This window comes from Megachile rotundata, chromosome 2 (assembly GCF_050947335.1).
Source record: "Megachile rotundata isolate GNS110a chromosome 2, iyMegRotu1, whole genome shotgun sequence".
NCBI classification, from domain to species: Eukaryota; Metazoa; Arthropoda; class Insecta; order Hymenoptera; family Megachilidae; genus Megachile; species Megachile rotundata.
In genome coordinates this window covers 12,229,550-12,250,306 of record NC_134984.1, presented here as the reverse complement: position 1 = coordinate 12,250,306, position 20,757 = coordinate 12,229,550, and the positions used below count along the sequence as shown (strand labels likewise).

At 37.6% G+C, this 20,757-nt stretch overlaps 2 protein-coding genes across 4 annotated transcripts in view; both read right to left on the bottom strand.

The window, feature by feature from the left end:
• Cda5 (Chitin deacetylase-like 5) overlaps window positions 1–12,442 on the bottom strand; it is a 59,228-nt gene extending 46,786 nt beyond the window's left edge. The window contains exon 1 of one of the 2 annotated variants that reach the window (XM_012281276.2): window positions 11,960–12,442. In XM_012281276.2, the coding sequence (XP_012136666.1) occupies window positions 11,960–12,011 (52 nt within the window). In that variant the 5' untranslated portion in view covers window positions 12,012–12,442. The remainder of the gene's footprint in view (window positions 1–11,959) is intronic. The other variant, XM_012281216.2, reaches the window with a different exon arrangement.
• Window positions 12,443–12,808: 366 nt separating this feature from the next.
• Window positions 12,809–20,614, bottom strand: ttv (exostosin glycosyltransferase 1 ttv). Of its 2 annotated transcripts, none has more exons than XM_012281552.2 (8): window positions 20,013–20,614; window positions 17,595–18,653; window positions 17,314–17,515; window positions 17,119–17,238; window positions 16,823–17,053; window positions 16,480–16,746; window positions 16,158–16,408; window positions 12,809–15,822 (listed from the first exon to the last, which is right to left on the bottom strand). In XM_012281552.2, exons 2-8 carry the CDS (start codon window positions 18,476–18,478, stop codon window positions 15,642–15,644), a joined length of 2,136 nt encoding a protein of 711 aa, XP_012136942.2. In that variant the 5' UTR covers window positions 18,479–18,653; window positions 20,013–20,614; the 3' UTR covers window positions 12,809–15,641. The 2 variants fall into 2 exon arrangements, with proteins under 2 accessions (XP_012136942.2, XP_003699197.2); XM_003699149.3 differs by lacking the exon at window positions 20,013–20,614 and adding an exon at window positions 18,837–19,665.
• Between the last annotated feature and the right edge of the window lie 143 nt (window positions 20,615–20,757).

Sequence of the window (20,757 nt, the reverse complement as noted above, 5' to 3'; positions counted from 1 at the left end):
ACCGGTCCTGCAGTTTCGTAAACGAAGGTCAAATACTCGAGCAGCTCTTGTTTTGTTTGGGCCGATTTATCGAGGTCGACGAAAATGGTTTCTCCATTTCTCAGCGGACTCCGACAAGTCTTAAACGCGTGGATAAACGTATGCATACCGGGGTTCAAGAACGAGCGAGAATAATTACATATAAAATTCGAGTGAACGTACAGCGAACGGATCGATCGACCAATGAGAAGCAACAGGATGTACTGCGCTCTCGTTATCAGGCCGGAACAGTAACGACAAAGGAAAGCACAAGGACGACTCGAACTCCGGGTTCAAGATATTTTTAGGAGGCTGTGGAAATCGCGAAGCGTTACCCTTTCCCGCTTACGAGGGACAGGACGAGACCTTGAAAGCCGGACTACCAGCTTTCTTATTTTATTCACCAAAATGCGAAAGAAAGGAAATGTTTGCGACTAAAGTCGCACTTTGGTTAAATTCGTCATTTTACTGGTTCTGCAAGATGGCGGACGTTAAGTGTAAAGACTGACTTTGAGGTGACGTTCAGATTTATTCTCTAACATGTCATTGTTAATTGAGAACACAACTATTACCATCATTGACAACACAACTATTACCACAAGTGACAACATAACTATTATTGCATTCTTCACGATTTAATAAATAAACGAATGTACACTTAATATTTACATAGCGTCCTACAAGATGTCAGCGTTCTACAAGATGTCTGCATCCTAAAAGATGTTTACATCCTCGCATCCATATCGAAAAATAAGCAAATTTTGTTTTGTACAAATTCCAAAAGTAAGAATGCGAAGCACGGTTCACATCCTGGAACACGAGTGTCGAGACGGTCGTAGTTAAAGATTATTTATAGCGGCGCCATCCGAGAGATTAGAGCGCGTAGGATCGACCGATCGGTGAAAAAGTGTGCGGGCTAACAACCGACTATCGTTATTTTCAGTCGTGGCATGAACAACAAGCCGGGATCCGGGATCTTTAATTTCCGCGAACAAGGATAAAGAAAAAGATGTATGGTTGTATACGCGTTTCAAACGCAATCGTCTCGGTTGAATATCTCGGCTGGGAATCTTGCTGAATCCTTTTTCACGGATTCCTTAATTAATTAGTCCACGCGATGATCACACGGTGTCTACGATGAAAATAATCCCACCGCCTATGGAGACCGCATTCTGTTCTTTTCTCTAGACAATTTTTTTCCTCAAATGACACTAACTCTGGTAAAAAAGTACTACATTCTCAATTTAATTTCGTTGTTAATTTTTTCCCGTTTTTTCTTCAGTTTGGTACTCTTTGATACTTCACTTGAATTATAAAACTGTTGATACTCTTTGATGCTGTTACTTGAATTATGAAACTGTTCACTTTTGTACCACACCGTTACCTGCGTTAATACATGAACACAGAAATCCGCTATCGTCATTAAATCAGAATTCCCAAAACTTAAAGAGCCCACAGTAATTCACCGTTCCATGTTATTGTAACGAGTTACGGCCAGCCGTGTGAGCCATTGTTCTCGTTACGTTAACGCATTATCCGTTTTCACGCGGGGCAAGTTGCGCCAGTTTATTACCCGACCACGTGTTCACGATATTCTAAACTCGATTTCGTGAAGAAATCGATGTTGCGGAAGAAGGAAGGTACGCAATCGCCGCGAGCGACAAGTCATTAATTTTCATGAGCAGTTTGGCCAGGTTAATTGCGCGAATGTCACGAACCAGATAAATTGCACAAGTTCGTCGAAGAAAGTCTTTCCAGCGATCCGTTTCGATTTCGTTGTCTGAATCGGTGAAAATCTAGCACGGAGAAGGTGAAACCTCATTTTCTTGGAGGACGAGTTCGAGCGTCCTCAACTTTGATTATGTTTGCTGAAGCTTAGGAAATAGACGATCACGTGGGCGGCGCGGATGACCGTGAAAGCGATAGAATTCATTATGCATGCGGGATTTAATTGCGAAGAGCAGGGAAATTGGGTTGTGCGAATTTTGTAACTTTTAGCTACGTATCATGAATATTACCAAGATTGGGAAAATATGTGGTAAACAAACCATTAGGTTACGATAGATCCGCCATTTTGATTACACGGTTTCACCTAACCTTCAAACTACCATTATTTTTACTGCTATCATTTTTACACTTAATAAGTGTAACAAGTTTATGCATTTAACGAATATATTCATTACAAAGTCATTTTCGAAATAAAATCTAAAGGTCAATAAAATACTGAAATGCAGAAAGATAACCTATGAGTCTTCTTCCATTGCAAAAAGAATTATTGCAACGAAGACTTATAAAACATTAAATATATTTTAACCAACAAAAGACAGTCTATCAAAAGAGTCATCAATTAATTTCCCCCCAATAATTTTCAGAACAAAAGCAGAATTAATAAGCTTCGTAGAAGGAGAATGAAGTTGGAGCAGGGCGTATATGCGGCGTTTGAAAGGTTAAACAACACCCGTCTGAAAAACAATGGCAAATAACGGTGTATGAAATCGCGCGTCAATATCTTGCAAGACTAATGGAGCAGCCGAGTTGCGCCATTCTGGTCGATTTCGAGATAACGCGTAAGACACTGAGTCTATGCCGAAGGAACAGGATCTCATTTGCGACGTAGGTAGACAATTGTCCGATGTTTAATCATATCGGACATGCGTCGACATCCTTGACGGCCATGCGTGTAACGCGTGGGTGCTTTTCTTGCGTGATGCAAAATATGCTTGACCCCGACCACCCTGAAAACCCTTTCATAGGTTGTGTTTAAGAAATAGTTAGATTTCATGGGTTAGGTTTAACTGTTCATCAAGGATTCTTTACCTATATTAGGTATAATACCTATTCTTTAGGTATAATACTTGGTAGTCAGTAATTGATTGAATTGAATACATAATGGAAGAATGATTTGATCGATATTAAAAATTGCTTACATAAACCAATAACATCTATTGAATTAATTGAAGAATTAATAATCTTCTTTTTTGCTGTGAATAAAATTTTTTACGAATATTTTGTCGAATCTCCAAACTGTTTTCTTGGAGCAAGTCTTGTTCAAATATTTTATTCTATGTTTCTTCCTTGTGCAATCACTTCTGTTACTACGATTATACCACACTGTGTGTCTGACATATTAATAGAAAGAAAGTTTAGTTGATTTAATTACTGAATTGTGAAATGAACTTGAACTTTCCACTTGGTAGACTACTAACTTTGTAAGAGTGTTTCGTTACATTGTCCATTGAGCATCTCACCAAAAGCAGATTTCTCTGAATTTAGATCTAAAGATGCCACAAATGTGGTAACGCCACAATTCTTCGTTGAATTACACGTTCGATTTGACAAGTGTATCTACGCGTTGAGCATTCACAGAAAACTTGTCGAACGTTCACCTTCTCGAAATCGAATTCTCTTCCGCGAGTAATTGCGAGAATCCACGCGAGCGAAAGTTCCGTGCTTACTCTTCGGATTGGGAACGAAATTTCACACGAGAATATTTTTAATCGTACTTACGATTGCGATCGAACACGTGCCTTCACTGTCCTTATTTGGCGACGCTAACAACGGAATGGCATAATGACAAAGAGTCCCAGACGTCTGACATTTGACCAGGATAACTACCATTAAATCGACATATTCTTCCTTTTACGAAATTCTAAACAGACACTAATAACTTGCGATCCGACAGAATCATGTAAATGTTCCGCGAAATAATTACCTCTAAGGACAACAGAATAAGAAATGAGTAACAAGAAAGTACGATGACTGCTCGGGTTGTCGGATAATTTAGAGCCAAGTTCAGTTCATATTGCAAGGTAGAAGTGGCCATTCTGTATGTCATAACTATAATGGTCTCAGTTATTTATGGATCCAAATAAGGATTCGTTTATCGATCGATCGCTTCGAGCTGTTCAGAATGATAGCTGGGTACGCGTTATTATAGCTCTCGACTAACCGTTTTCTTCGCGCATTGTTCCGAGTGTTTTACGATGCAGACGCAAGCATTACCGCACTACTCGTAATAGTTAACAGGGTGCATTAATACCATCTGCTTTGGAAACTTGAAAAATCCGTGCAGACTCCGACTCAATAAATCTCTAAGTGACTGCCAGACTGTCAGTCTGGTCGACAAGTCCACTTTGTACATTTTTATATAAGATACATTTAAGTGTTCATGTTGGAAGAGTAACATAAAGGAATTTTATAAAAAAGAGACATGTAAGTGTTCATGTTAAAAAAGTAATAAGAGAAGATTTTTATACAAGAAGCTTATTAGCGTTCACGTTAAGAAAGTAACAAAAAAGGATTTTTATACAAAACATGCATAAATGTTCATGTTAGAAGAGTAACAAAAAAGGAATTTCATAAAAAGGAAACATGTAAGTGTTCATATTAAAAAAGTAATGAAAAGAGATTTTTATAAAAGAAACATACTAATGTTCACATTACTAAAGTAACGAAAAAGGATTTTTATATAAGACGTGCATGAATGTTCATATTAGAAGAGTAACAAAAAAAGAATTTCATAAAAAAGTGACATGTAAATGTTCATATTAAAAAAGTAATGAAAAGAGATTTTTATAAAAGAAACATACTAATGTTCACATTACTAAAGTAACGAAAAAGGATTTTTATATAAGACGTGCATGAATGTTCATATTGGAAGAGTAACAAGAAAGGAATTTCATTAAAAGAAGACATATAAGTATTCACATTAAAAAAGTAATGAAAAAAGATTTTTATACAAGAAGCATATTAATTCACATTAGAAGAGTAACGAAAAGGGATGTGGCTCTTATGTTACACCCTTCTGCACAGAAACATGATTACCTTAAATGATAATAATTGCACCATTTATATCTAAAATTTGACGACCCTATACAAATTGAATTATCATACAAAATTTGTTACAATAATCGTACAAATTGACTTTCAAGGTTAACAAGGTTAAAAAAAATGTCTAAATTATTCATAGCCGCGCCTCCATATTTTAATCGCAAGATCGATGTCCATAAAATAAAAAAGAATGTTAATGCTCATTGTACCAGTCACGATTCGATTCGATTTTATTTTCTCACTGTTGTTGTTGGTGCTGTCGCATGGACGACTATGGAACCAGTCGGAGGTCCAAGGATAATGGACACCGGAGTCGAGGAACTGATATCGGTGCATTGGCCACGGTAAATCCTGCGGGTAATTGGCGAGTGAGCAGCAACGAGGAGAGACCCACAGCGCGGACATCGATGGATAACCCAGCGAGAAGAACGTAATAGGCAACACGGCTCGGTGGTTCAAGGCATAACCTACGTACGCCGCGGTAAATTCTCCAGGTAATTGCGAACAAGAGACCAGGGGAGAGTGTGGGTGCTGATGGAATCCCGAGGGAAGGATAATGGCCGTTTTCTACGCGACACAAAGCGGAGAGGAGCTTGCCGCCGGTCTCGACTGGACAGACCCGTTCTACGCGCATGCTAACAAACGGAATTACATGCCTACGGTGTATCGCGATATCCGATATCCAGAGAAGCGCCTGGATCGTAGTCGGAGACTGTCTTCGAAATTTTAGCTCGTCGAATTTTACGATGGAAGGGTTAGATGTTGTCGAAAAACGCAGACAGGTATGTTAAGTACCGTAACGAGATACAAGTCTGACCGACGACATCGATGATATACGAGTGACGTAAAACCACTCGTGGAATGTCGAATTAAACGTTTTATGAAAATAGGTACTTCGATGTTTTTGATACAGCTTACCATTTTGTACTTATGCAGCCATTTTCCCGAAACCTTAAGTTACAAACTGATACACAACTGCTGTTTTGCAATACTTTATGTCATCAAACCATGTCAGACTTTCTACGTTTCGAAATCGATCGTATGATATGCAAGCACGTAATAGCTCTGGAGGCAAAATAATTATACTATCTGATTGGAAGAAAGTCTAACCTGTCATTAGAATGTTAAACTTTTACCGCAAAACTATTATCAAGACAATTTGAACGGAACCCAGATGGCCCAACTTTTCTTGGTGCTATGACAAATTAGGTTATGTTTGCTTTGTCAATTGTCGTTTTACGTTTACGTGGACATAGAGGAAATCTATCATAGAACAGATCATAGAACATTCTTACAACGAGAATTTAAACAGAAAATCACATGGATTTATGTAGAAAATCAAGTGCTACATCTAAAGAACCATGACTCTGGTACCGCGCGACCTTTAAACCGCCATAATCACAAAACAAACCAAATTGTTGCGATTGTTGCAAAGCAGAGTACACAGTTGCACTTGGAATCCAAGAGAAGGGATAATAGCCATGAAACGTGTCCGGCCACGGTGTATCGTGTTTGCCTGGCCGGGCTATCGAGGTTTTAATACGCCGCCTGAACATAATTTAACCATCGGACTGTCCACGGATAAAATATCGTTGGCTGAGTTACACGAAAGCTTGTAATCCGGCCTTTTGCGGAACCCAATGAATTAAAGTCGCGAATACACCTATGAGAAGCCGGTTGAAAGGAATATTCTGTTGGCGGAATGATTATTTCTTTCGGTTAGGTACTCACTGTCACTGTATTGCAAACATTCTTAACCCTCTGATAAATAAGATGGACCGCCATTTTCTCGCTCTTCAAGATAGCTAATAAAAATACGTTAAAACTCGTGTGAAAACTTGAATGAAGTTTTCTTTGAATTATGTGTAATATTAGTTTCGTTTCTTTAAATAGAACTGGGTAGTTTTATGATCAGGTTTCGTTACGACTTTCAAGGTGGAGTTACGTGTACATGAAGTGTGATCGATTTGTTCGATGTCTTTGAACTTTGGTGATGAGTTATATTTGATCCTAATTGAGAGACTTTGATGTTGGTCCTAATTTACAGGCTTGGATCAACATCCATGTTAGGACCAAATTAGGGCCATTGTCTTAATTTACAGACTTGGATCAACGTCCAAGTTAGGATCAAATTAGACCAACGTTCTAATTTACAGACTTGTATCCACATTCAAGTTAGGACCAAATTAGGACCACCATCTTAATTTACAGACTTGTCTGTTAATTCTAATTTAAGGACATGATTATTAATTCTAAAGAGGACATTAATCATTTGTAACCATCATCAGAAACTTCCAAAAGAGAGTCTACATAATTTTCCTCAAATTTCCATCAACAACAAAAGAAGACAATCACCGTTTTCAGGAGCTCACTTCCAGAATTGTCCTCGCGCGTGTCCGTCACAGTTTCCTTCATCTTACGGAAAACGAGTAAACGTTCAACGAGGCTGTCAAAAAGGGTATTTCAAACGGTGTCATAAACCTAGCAGAAAATCAGGCTTAACAGAAAATGCCTAGGTTGAGTAGATGCGGTTTCGCGTAGGCGCCACGTTCCCCGGGTATCGTCTACCACTATCGAGTAATTTACTGTCAGGATGCAGTTTACGCCCCGTAATTTATCCGCCCCCGATCTCAACCTCAAGGACTCGAGTAGAAATATTACCGAGATTACGTTTGGGTGGTTCAGGGTGCGGCTTCGAGTCGCTAACATTCTTGAAAAAGGAACAAGCATGAATTACCTCGCGGTTCTCTGGATTTTCCATTAACCTTCGGGATGAAGGTAGTGAACGTTTCTTTGTTCAAAATTGCGGTGTAAAATTACCCGCTGGTTTCGCGACAGATCCTTTGATCTTTTATACCGGGGGTTGAAGGGTGAAAAAAGTTTTTTTTCTACGAGATTGAATTTCTGAGATGTAATCGAACAGTCGTAAGTTGCGACAAAAATTCGCTTTCGAGTGACGGTATTTCGGGTGAAAGAGAAATCGTTAATGGTTCCAATTATCGGGAATAAGAGTAGCCTCGATCAAAGTCCGGATATTTTCACCGTACAACGTTTCCTACAGGATGTTTCTAATAATTGGGACTGTTGATTAGAAATATAAAATTATACCTTTTCTGTAATGATGGTGGACTGACAAAATAAACCGTCAGTCAACGGAACCCATTTGTTCGCTATTTACATCGAGAGAAGCGAGCGGAAGGAGCGTATAAATTTGAATACTCGTAGCACAGGCATGTGGCCAGTCAGCTGTTTTCACGGATAACATCTCTGTCACCCCATGTAGCGGTGTATTTCTAACAGGAAAAAAAAATATCGAAGGTCGAATTCCACGGATTCGTGCATCCTATTAACGCACTATCGTCCGTGTATCTTACAGGTACTTAACATTTCCTCTTACGCATGTGCGAAATTTTGTACTAGCGGGAAGGCTATCACATCTGAAATAATTTTTGACACAAGTTGGGAAAACCTTTTGAGGAGATATTTATTAAGAAAAACATTTAACTTGTATTTAATATAGCAAGTACTAGTTTAAGACAATATCTATAAAAATAAAATAATAAAATAGTAGGTAATGATTTAATCTAACAACTCCAACTGAACTTTAATGTAACGTAATCTATTTAACATAATGTTTAATCTTACCTAACCTACCAAACTGAACCTTAATTTAATCTAGCCTAATCAACCAACGTTTAATCTAACCTAACCTACCCAACCGAACCTTAATTTAATCTAACCTAATCAACTCAACGTTTAATCTAACCTAACCTACCCAACTGAACCTTAATTTAATCCAACCTAATCAACTCAACGCTTAATCTAGCCTAACCTACCAAACTGAACCTTAATTTGATCTAACCTAGTCAACCAACGTTTAATCTAACCTAACCTACCCAACTGAACCTTAATTTAATCTAACCTAATCAACTCAATGTTTAATCTAACCTAACCTACCCAAACAAACCTTAATGCAATCTAACCCATCTAATTTAACTTTAATGTAACCTAATCTGTACAACATAATGTTTAATCTTACCTAACCTGCCTAACTGAACTTTAATTTAATCTAACCTAATTAACTCAATGTTTAATCTAACCTAACCTACCCAAATAAACCTTAATGTAACCTAACCTATTCAATTTAACTTTGATCTAACCTAACCTCCCAAACTGAACCTTAATGTAATGTAACCCAACTTAACTTTAATCTAACCTAACCTACTAGGTAATGACATAATCGAACAATAGAGTAATAGTATAATAAAATAAGAGTAATGTAACCAGCTGTATGACCCATTTGACCTGCACTTTCCATAGAAATTAAAATCGAACGACGAAAAACAAAACCATCCCCACCAGACAAAATCGTGCACCAATTGAAGGAAGTTCAATTTCATACTCGACTCGAATTGGATCAAAGACGTAGCAAACGAAACGAAAGGGGAATGTTAACAGCATTGTAATACATTTCGGTAACACGGTTGATAGGTTGTTCGCCGTGGAAACGATCCTTTTGCGAAATCGCTCGTGCTCTCGGTTGAACGGGGCGCCCACTGTGGAACAGAATCAGAAATCTATTCCCATCGGTTGAAGTAGGAACGCGCACGCCGTAACGTACATCCGCCTTGGGCTCTTTTGCCGCCTGTGAACTTTGATAGCCGACACGATATTAAATTACAACGGTTGGGAAATCGACACTTTTGCAGAAATTAGAAGGAGTGACGTTCGATTCATCGAACTTTTCTCAGAAGCGGGGAAACACCTGGACATCTTTGCGGCTTTACTCGCCCATCTTGTTGTAATAATAAGGCATGCTTCTTTCGTCATCTTTGGAGACTCTTTCATAGTCTTTAGTCTTCTTGGAGTATACTGGTGGAGTATACTTCTTAGAGTATGAATTTAAAGATGGATTACAAGGGAACAAGATTTAGGACTTTGCGAATTTGATGTTGTGGGAGTTTCAGAGTTTGAAGTATAACTGGAAGGTCAGATATTTTTAGAATTTTTAAAGTTCGACATTTTACGTCTTTAAGAATTTGTGATATAATAGATATTATTAAATATGAATTATAAGAGAAGAAGATATAGAAGTTTGATAATTTGGAATGTTACTATTACTCTATTTTTGCCTAAACATCGCCATAAAGCTAGCCACCCCATAAAACCTTGTAAAGACCTGCTTGAAACAGTTAACGCTTATTTATCTCAAGCAGAATAAGTGAATACGTGTTCAAAAATTAATTATACGATCGATTTCAGGTTTCACAACAGGTTCGTTACAGATGACTTATTCGATCCACGTTCCTCGAGTTCTCGTTTTCTATCTCCCGTAATCTATCGACTTGCAGTTTCTGAAGATTTTTCAACAACCGTAGCTCGATTGCAGTCGGTTTCTGTTGATTGTCCGTTTGGACGATCGACGGAAGAGAAACTGTTGCAATCGAACAACACGGTAGGTGGGTTTCGCATGCGAAACGACCGCTTTGCGAAATACTGCAACGGTGGCCGCAGACCTCGGAGGCGCCTCGGTGATTCAACGGAAAATTAAGAGTCGTGAAATTAGATTGGGCTTTTTAATACCGGTCTATGAAATAACAGAAATTTGCAAAAAGAAGAGAAACACATTTGACTTCTCGGTAACTTGCACATCGTTGCACAGCGTTTCTTTTTATGATGCGCGAATATTAAAAAAAGATCCTCAAATTTGTAATACAAGTTTTAAAAGCTTTTAGAGATCGTTTCACTTAACGTTTGGCACGTACCAGCTTCCTATCTTGGCGGAATAAAAACACAGGCACGTGGAGTCTTACATTTAATAAAGGCTAAGCGAGCTATAAACTGCATACCAAATTTTTTATTCTCAGTAACAGATAACGTTCTTTAGAAGCATTTTAAAACGTGTCGCCATATTTGGTCCTAGAGTCCTAGAAGGGAGAACGAAAAAAGAGGTTCTAACACACCCTTGGGGCAGACCCTCAGGGACCAAAAGCACTTTGCTTGATTTCCGCGTGTACCAGTTATCCAACTAGCCGAACATTACGTAAACTGACATTTTCGCGGCTACCTCGAACCGGGCAAACTATACCTGATTACGAGTTCACAAAAACGAATTTTACATTTTTTTTCTCAAAAAGCCTTACATAATTCTGACAGCGAGAGTCGATATGATCGCAATTGTGAAAAATGAATCGGGTTTAAAATTCTCTGTGTTCAGAATTTAGAAACTGCTGAGAGATTGAACATCGAATTCCCATTTTGAATTAATTCGTCATCAAGCCGGAGGGTAAAGCAAAATATTCCTACAACGTTTAGAAGCATAAATATGTATTTCTTTTTTGTTCAATGAAATATTTCCATCGCGAAATTGCATCGCGAGAAATCGTTTCCAAACGGATCAAGGTTCCGTATCGCACGAAATCTCCGAAGGAATTCGTCGGTTACAATATCCTTTTCACTCGACATTTCTTTTTTTGTCAAGGTTCACACCGAATCAAGTGAAATATCACTTGTACGTTATGTAACGCGAACCTATTTGAATACGGGTTCGCTCAGTCGCCGTTCACCGGCTGCGGATCGATTTTCCTCATCGACCTTCGGGCGCGAATTTAAAGACACGCTCCCGCGAACTTCAACATTCGGTAAACGCGTCGATTTTTGTTTACGACGAAAACAACAGAGAAAAAGCAGCAGGAATGCGATATCTACTTGTACGCAACCAACCCAAAAAATCCTATAATGTAATGAAAAAACAACAACCTCGTTGCGCCGAGCTCGTTACATCATTGTACAATGGTAAAAGGAAAGCGAAAGCCGGGATTAACCCTTCTGTACTGACTGTAGGGTCATTTAGTTTACTTTACAACGTTTTAATTGTGGCATATACGAAAATTTTATCAGTGTTTTATCGAAAGTTCAAAATAATTTATTGGGTTGCAAATGAGATTTCACCCTATCTTGTAATATAAATAATTACATTTAAAGATAGTGCCTCGATCAAAATTTAGACTCAAGAAAATTTTGTAAATACTAAAATAAATTTTTAAAAAATTGTGGATTGAAATAAGTCAGCAGGGGGTTGAAAAAATAAAATAAATGGGAGAACACTCACCCACTCTGGACATAACCGCCAGCAGGAGCAACACGCTGCTCACGATGATCATTTTCGTCCCTTGTTGAACTTGAAGATTTAATTAAAAGCTGATACACACGCGCGCGACAAAAAGCTCGGTGTTGTCAAACGAGGTGAAACGTAGCGATGTCGCGAGTGGCGGCTCGAGCCGCGGCCGATTTCCTTTTTCGTATCTTTCGCGTTTCTTTACAACTCGACACTCGACGCTCTCTCTGGCTGGCTTCTTCTTCGTCTCGTTCGTGAAGAATTGGTAGAAGGAAAATGCGAAGGGGGTGGAAATAAGGATGGAGCGAACGAGAAGCCAGGAAGGAGCAGCAGCTTCGATGTGGCGCCGTTCAAAGCCGCGAGAGCTCCATCGACGTCGCAAAACATATGCTACGGTCACGAAGAGAGAAAGGTGACTGGGTAGACGCAAGGCGTGCTCAATACCTCCTGTCTTCTTGGCATAGTCACCTTTCTAGCAAACCAGCAACAAAGAAGGGAGTGTTGGTGCCGTAGTATCTCGTCGTGGCCCACCACCACCCGTTGCGAAGCTGGTGGTGGTGCTGGCTTGCCTAATGGTGGTGGATGCATGGAGATCGGCTGCTTACGACCAAATCCGCCTTCCGTCCAGCCGATTTTTTACGTTTCTCGTATCGCTAACCCTGAAACCATTCTCGGCTTACGTGACCAGTCCGAGAGAAAAGTTTGACGCGTCCCTCCCTTCACTGTCGAAGGGTTAGTACCTCTACCGTCACGTCTACCGATACCGCGTTTCTTCGAGGAATTTCGAATCGTAGGGAAAGAGGAATTTTATCTAGGGAGCATCGAAATGAATAAAGCACCAAGTCGTCATCCCCAAAAACACTTTTTATACAATAGAGTATATACAATTGTTTCGACGAGACAACAATCGTAGGTTTGTATAAAAACTTTATTTTTCTCGGCCATATAAAATCACCAATATTTGTTCGGATACACGTTTGATGCAACAAGATTACATCGTCGATTACCTTCGAATTAATTACAGAAAACCATTAATTACCCAATAAAGTAAAGATCAAGTGACTACGTTAATTTGTCAAATATCCGCCATTTAGAAATAAAGATCGCTAACGTTTGATCGACGCAAAAGTTTGTTCGTAACAAAAGCGATTATCATTTTGCACAGTCCCGTGTACGTTAATTAAATTTAACAACGGTGGAGCACGCAGTAAAGAAGAAGCAAAATTACAACCATCTATAACCATGATAACAATCGAAAAGAGAGCATTTATTTAAAAAGTGATTCTTCGTTACTGGTGCTCCCTCGAATACTCAAAACTATCGATACCATAAAAAATATAATATTTCTGGTGAACATATATTAACTTTGATCGCGACAAAGAAATGCCATTGGTGGAATTACACAGTCCATTCGTATCTTTTCTTTTCCTTTTGTTCGTTAAATCCTGTCTCCAATAATTATGAATATATCACATGATTATTATGAACGTATCACATATACATATACATACATATATGTACATTTGCTTATTATCCTGAAAAACACAAACACGGTATCGAGTGTCACCTACTTTACGCGAATCACTTTCCCGTTCCTTCATCCGGCGTATCAATGTAAACGAACGTAAACGACTAGACATACTTGCGATTTATATTGGTCACAAGCAATTTCTTACTTCCTTTCAAAGGTTCTCCTGAGAGCGATCGAGCTGTACAGGTATACACAATTATCATTTCGCGCGTGTACACGATTTGTAATCGATACGTAAAATCCTTGAAATACACTTTCTAGGTACGCTGATTACGAGTTATGAATAATCTGTGCTCCGAACACATAGACAAACTACGAACGGTATAGCGATACACGTTAAAAAACGATTGAAATTCCTCTTGTTGAACAGAGGCGAACACCGTTTCAATTCAAGAGTACAGCCGCGGGCAACGATACCCTTCCTCGGTAGGAGAAGTTACAAAGTCTGTTGGTACAGTAGACGGCAGAATATATTAGCGCTAGTATACTGGAGCGAAGATTAGTAATAAAGTTATTCTGATAGCACCTCTCTCTACTTTACCAACGATACTACCAAAAATATTACTGAAGAGTAATTTGGAATTTTAGGCTTTATAATTTTAAGACATGCATTAAAATGATGGAAGAAGGCTAGCAGTAGGGTTACTGCTGTACAGCGGACTCTACTCTACTAATGACTACTTCAAGTGCCGCCATACCTTTGGTAGTACTACCAATGTCTAATTTAATCAGGGTACTAGTAATGGTGTTAGTCCATTCTGTTCTATCAATCCATTGTACTAGAATAGAGTGGAATAGCACCATAGTAGAATAATTCTAGTAGAGTAACTCTACCATTAGCCTTCTTCCACTACACCAATGTACTATCACGAGTATGCTTTACCATCCACCATACCGATAATCTAGAAGAAAACTCCTATTTCACCTCCCACTTAAAGAGCATCCGAGAGTAGCGGGAGGTCCTCATTGGCTTCTCCTCATCGAGATAAGACATCGTTTCCCGCAGCTGTACCTGATCATACGCAAAAACTTACTCGAAATATAGTCATGCCTTACGCTAACGAATTTAAATTAGTCAATTATTCACGAAGGTAGAAAAGTCGAGATGTAAAAATAAGGAAATTATTTCCAAAAGCTTTCAAATAGTCCACGATCGTAAGCTGCATTTAAATAGATTCATCCCTGAGGCTACTACTCTCGAGGCGCCATCCGGATACAGCTACGTCATTGGCTGGCTTATACAAAATAGCATTTGCACGATCATCATTGTTTTCAACGATAGAGAAGAAAAATGTAAGCGTTTGGTAAATTTGGTTTCGAGCGATCAAATTGACTATGGATTAGAATACTTTGCGCAGCTTCGAAAGGCCGGTTCATAAAGTATCGATGAATTCACCAAATAATATTTTTTCTTCGTTATCAATTGTTTTTTCTTCTTATCTTTTCATTTTTTTTTATTTTTACGTTTTATTAGTAACTATGAAACGATTCGTATGTACATCAATTGAATACGTCAATGCGTGCCATGGCCCGATTCGAGTTCGAACAATGTTACAAGGTATATATATCTGATACTTTGTACAAAATTCATTATGTGAATACACAAAAGCGCAGAGTAACGCCATTCCTCGAGAATGAAAGACCTTCTTAATTTGCTGCCCTGATAACCACTGGGGTCACATATAATGATATTAGGGGATTAGGATGAGCCAGCCCTCACGCAGAAAATTTAGAAATTTATAAAATTATAAACTTTCGAAATTTTGAATTTCCAAATTCGCAAATTTTTTAATTTTCAATTTTTTAAATTTCTAAAATCCACGTAGACATGCATAGTGTAGAATGTTCATATTGGTAAGACTAGGGAGTTTAACCCACCCCAAAACAATCCTAATTACGCCAATGGTTACGTGACATCCCAATGGTTCGTTACTTACTTACGCAACGATGTAAGTGTTCCCTATATATACGTTTTCAAATAGCCTCTAGTGCGCATGCGCAAGCGCGCCAATCGCAATAGCAATTCCCGCCGTTATTTCGCCGAAATATTCGAGGCTATATATATATATATTTATGCATACATATACGATGCCCATTTCGAGGGTAGATAACTGCTGTGTAACTGATAAAATATCCTGTATAATTCTAATTACTAACTAATTCAATTTGTCTATATTTCTTGCGCAAATTGCTTACAGAGTCTTTGAACAGAACTGGGTCAAGCCTCATATTTGATCGTAATAACGGCATGTACCCAAAGACGGCTACAAACGTATTCATGCACGTTTGCCGTTGTATAAAGTGATCTGGATCATTCCATGGGGACCTGAAAAATGAATGTATCAGATGAACAAACTATAAGAATATCTTTCATGATTATGTTAAACCGCTACACAATAATAGCTATTATTCATTCAATGATAAGTGCAGCTCTTATTCATTTCGTGAATTAGTGCACTTATGTCAAATATACATATTCAGTAACCGTTTTAATATATTATTCATTTCTTGCTGTTTTCATTTACTTGGAAATTAGATATGGAGAAATCTGAGGATACAGGAGATAAAAAATTTAAGTGCTGAAGTTAGCCGTATTAAGTGAACCGAATTTCCTGTTGAACAGATGATACCCGCATAGCAAGCGAAATGAAAGATATATACCTGATTCCAGCCACAGTAGTATCTTTATACAATTTCCGTTGAGTAACTTTAATAGGTGGTCTTCGCGTAATATGGCTTACTAAAAAATTCATAAGTATGTCCTCGCAATTTTGCGACTGTTCGACAGTCTTGTGCAACGTCGAACTCAGTAATTCGGTATACAACGTATTATAATAACGATGATAAAAGGCGGCACCAGTTAGAATTATACTATAATCATTTGTCCATTTACTTGTGTAACCCCACGAACGCTTTAAATAATAAACATATATAAACAATACTGTTATGGTTAAGTATGAGAATCATGTAGAAGCCCACTTACCTTGGAATCGTCCCAATAGTGAGATCTAGCTGGATACCCAACTATTCGATCCGGAAACGATCGCCAAACGGTAAAGGCGAAATCTATTTCGTCTGTATTGAGTGTAGCATCCTCATCTAGAGATAATATGGCACTAGTTTTGATTAAAGGATGTGGATAAAAACGCTGGGATATACCATCAACCGTAACAACATGTATTGATGCTTTGATCCCTTGCCATCGTGGCCTCCTTGGTAACGGAATGTCCGAGTTCCACATTAGAATAATCTACAAACATTTCAGAATATTATTTACGCTCGTGATAAAAATAAAAATTAGAAAGTAGTTCATGCGGTAAGCCTACCTTATCTAAGTATTTACTTTTCGCGATACTCTTAAGCAAACGATAGAGAACAGCAGTGGATCCCAACTGCGAATAGATGATGGCAGTGAAGGTATTTCCTGGATTACTTTTTGAAAATGGAAGTTCTTGCTGGCTATCAGCAAATTGCGGTAATATTGCTAAAGCTCCAGGGTTTATATTCCAGACAAGTTTCTCCCTGGTACCTTCCCATGGTAAACGTTCGCGAATATTCTGTAAATTCAGTTTAAATATAGAAAATCGATAATTTAGAATTATTGCCGATTTTATAATCTTACCTCGAATACTGTAAATACAATTTTTTCTATCGACGAAAAGTAGCGTTCCCAAAGAAACTGCGTTTGCTGCCGTAGTTTAAGGATTTGTACATTGGACACAGACCGTACTATATCTGGAATCTGAATAGATAAAGTTTGATTACATTCCGGTTCGTCTACCTTTCTTATCATAAACTATATTTTCGTTGTACTTACTTGAAGCAACAGTCTTTCATCAGAAAATATAACCGCTTGTGTCCAATCAATACGCTCATGAAATGGAAGTGCCCAGCCATTGCTTAGAATAACTGGAATACAACCAGCCCTTAAAGCTTCTAAGAATCGAAAACTACCAAGTCTTCTTCCTCTTGGTACAAGACAAAATGTAGCGTTCATTAATAAAATTTCATAATCATACCTGAAATTATAAATAACATTAGAGTTTGTCTTTCTATCATAAACGTTCCTCGCTTAAAATATTTCGTTTTGTTACTAACATATCATACTCCTGATTATCTTGTTGACAATGTTCGTCTTGTAACTCTCTCCACGCTTTGCCGTGACGACAAGTCGTGACAAATACCAAGTCTTTGCCATTGTGTAAATGATAGAGAGCATTTCTAGTTTCAGAACCTATTCCATGGACGTATCTTTTACCCTTGAAAGCTGCGACGTATTTCTTACTGTTAGGAAAATTATTTTCTAAAGCTTGACCTGGCTCCCCACCACGTTCTGGATGTTGTTTTCCAAACAAAGGTATAGACACATCAAAGTTTGGTCTGTGCCTGAAGATGGACATGCTTGCCTTCGCAAGCATGGCATATCCTATGTCAAAGGCCAATGACTCCTCTGCATAATCGGGCCATGTTCCAGAATATAAATTAAATATTAAATGATTTCTGCCATTATTCCAGTAAGGTAAACGCATCAACTTTGCAGGAAGATTATGTATGAATTCTGTTGACAATGGATCCCTGTCCAATGTATCAAGAGCTAACACAAATATACATGCTCTAGCTGGATCCGAAGTATAATATCTCGACTCGGTAATAACATTTAATATTTTTTGGTATAGTGGGCTTATCACATCCTCCACTGGATACACATAAACTGTAAAACCATGCTTGCACCTAGTAAAGTCGAAACAAGTCTCCATACGGCATTGCCTTGTACGTTGAGACACGAGTGAATTTCCATTTGATGTTCTTAAATCCTTGTCATAGAATTCTTCGTTTAGACTTAAATATGAAGGCAATCGCTCATAAGGCAACTGAGATCTGCCTGACCACTTTTCACTTTTTAATCGATAACCACCAAAGTAACAATAACCAAGAAACGCACAGGTTACGAACAATAATAGATAGCGCTTCTTGGCTTGCATTTTTAATGCAGTCAAGTTTTGATCGAATGTATGTCGATGTTAGACATTATTTTTCACAGGTAAACTTTGTGCATTTAATCATAAATGCATTGTATTAAATCTCTTATTGGTACGATTTTAAATATACAAATTAAAAATTACTCCAAAATGGAACTGCTTTCATTCCTAAAGTTTACTGAAACAAAATAAGAGAACAATCATTAAGATAAAATTATAATAAAAACCAAGTTAACATACTTGGTACATTATTTTGGTTACATGACTAAATTCACTAAACACTAATATTTTCTTTTAGATAAAATTTATGTCATATATTTATATGCGAAATATTAATAAACGAAGTTATAAATTTAGTTACCTTCGAATTTGCAAGATTCAATATTAGTTATTAACAGGAACGTTTTTAGAGGTTTGATGATTATAAAATACATGGCAAAAGACATACTACTTCCACTGAAACTTTAGATTTAAATTTATATTCGTATATTACATTCCGATTTACAAAATGTCGAGATCCAAATGACAGATTGTAAACGTCGATGGACGCTCGCGAAGGAGTTAACCTATACGTGAATTATTATGGACGTTGCACGGAAGAACGACAACGTCGAACATATCGAAGCCAATGTTCGATGATACACGAATAAATAACAAATCATGCTTATTTACGATAAACTATTTTTTTCCTTTTCGATAAAGCTACACAGACAACTTTTTCTTAGGTTAGTTCTGACGTACGTCCAATTCGCAGAACTTGCCGGCGTTATTACGCCCATTCGCATTTTTGGTCGGCGTCACTACACACGCGTGACATCGATCGGAAAACGCCTCCAAGTGCAAAATCATTGCACGCAGCGCATTAAATAATTGGTTTAAAAAGCAACGCGAGTTATGCAATGACGTTCGAACGATTAGACTGGCAAATCGCTTATTGGTTACTTCATGCCGACCTCTCCAAGACGGTTTGATTGTGTGCGAAGCTACTATGAACTATACTTCTACAAATCTAAACAAAACTATACTGATCAAGGTTATTCTGCTACCTGGTGGTCAACCAATAAAGCTTCTCAGCCGTTTTACCCGCTTCGATTAAATTTATTAAAAGCACGTTGGTTTTTTTTTATTGCAAATCAATACTCTTTTTAAAGCGAACGATTAGTCTACCGCAAGGCTTATGGGTTATCAATCGAAGGATACGTGATGAAACACTATTCACATTTTACTAAAACTGAATAGGAAAATATGAGAATAAATGTTTTTAAAAATAAGCATAATATTTGTTAATCTCTGAAATTGCAAAATTTCTACATTTCTAAATCCCAAAATCTGAAATTGAAATTGGACGGCAATATAACGGGGACCTACTTGTACATTTGTGCCAGGTGAAGGGTCAGAGCATCCGGTAGTGGGATCCCATAAACTTCGGCAGAAAGGGACTTCATTATGCTTATTTCAAATGCATTTATTCTAGTTATAGAAAAGCAAGAATATTATTGAATTACGAGTTGAATTCATTGACATTTCTTCGACTTACATAATTATGTATAACACTCGTTTACTGTCAATCAATTTCACAATTCCATAAATATTTATAAACTTATTTCATTCTGCGTTGTAAACAGGACTATGTAAAAAATGTGTTATTTTTGTCAAGAGATTTTATTTCTGTTTTTTTAATGTATGTAATTCGACGAGAACGACTATTACACTACATTACTCGTTCAAATGATTCACTAAACTGCTTTTAAATCGCGTATTATCCTGACACTTTACATGCAGGACTGAAGATTTCACCTTGATCGTTGACTTTTGAGATCGTTTTTTTAAGCACGCATATCATTATTGCACGCTTTCCGCGAATAAATACTTTTCAATATGGAATTTGCATACATTCACGCATGTTACAATACAATCTCTTGAAAGTGCCATGTGTATGTTTAAATGCACGATTATTTATAGTATATCGTGAGTTCTCTTGATTATATAAAATGACTCATTTGTCAACTACTGTATCATTTTATTATCAGCCTCGGTTACCTTCACTGTTGCGTAAATAACGTATTTAAAAAGTAAAAAAGAAATTACAAGAGATGGAAATTTAAATCATTTCTGTTAAAATATATGAAATGTTTTTTGTAATAGATAATATCGAGATTAAAATTACTATTGAACAAAAATGTTATTAATATTGAAATTTTTAGTAATACGAATTATAAATTAATGTAATTTGTTTCTGAGAACTTTGCTGCAAATTCCATGTATGTTAAAACAGTTTCCTA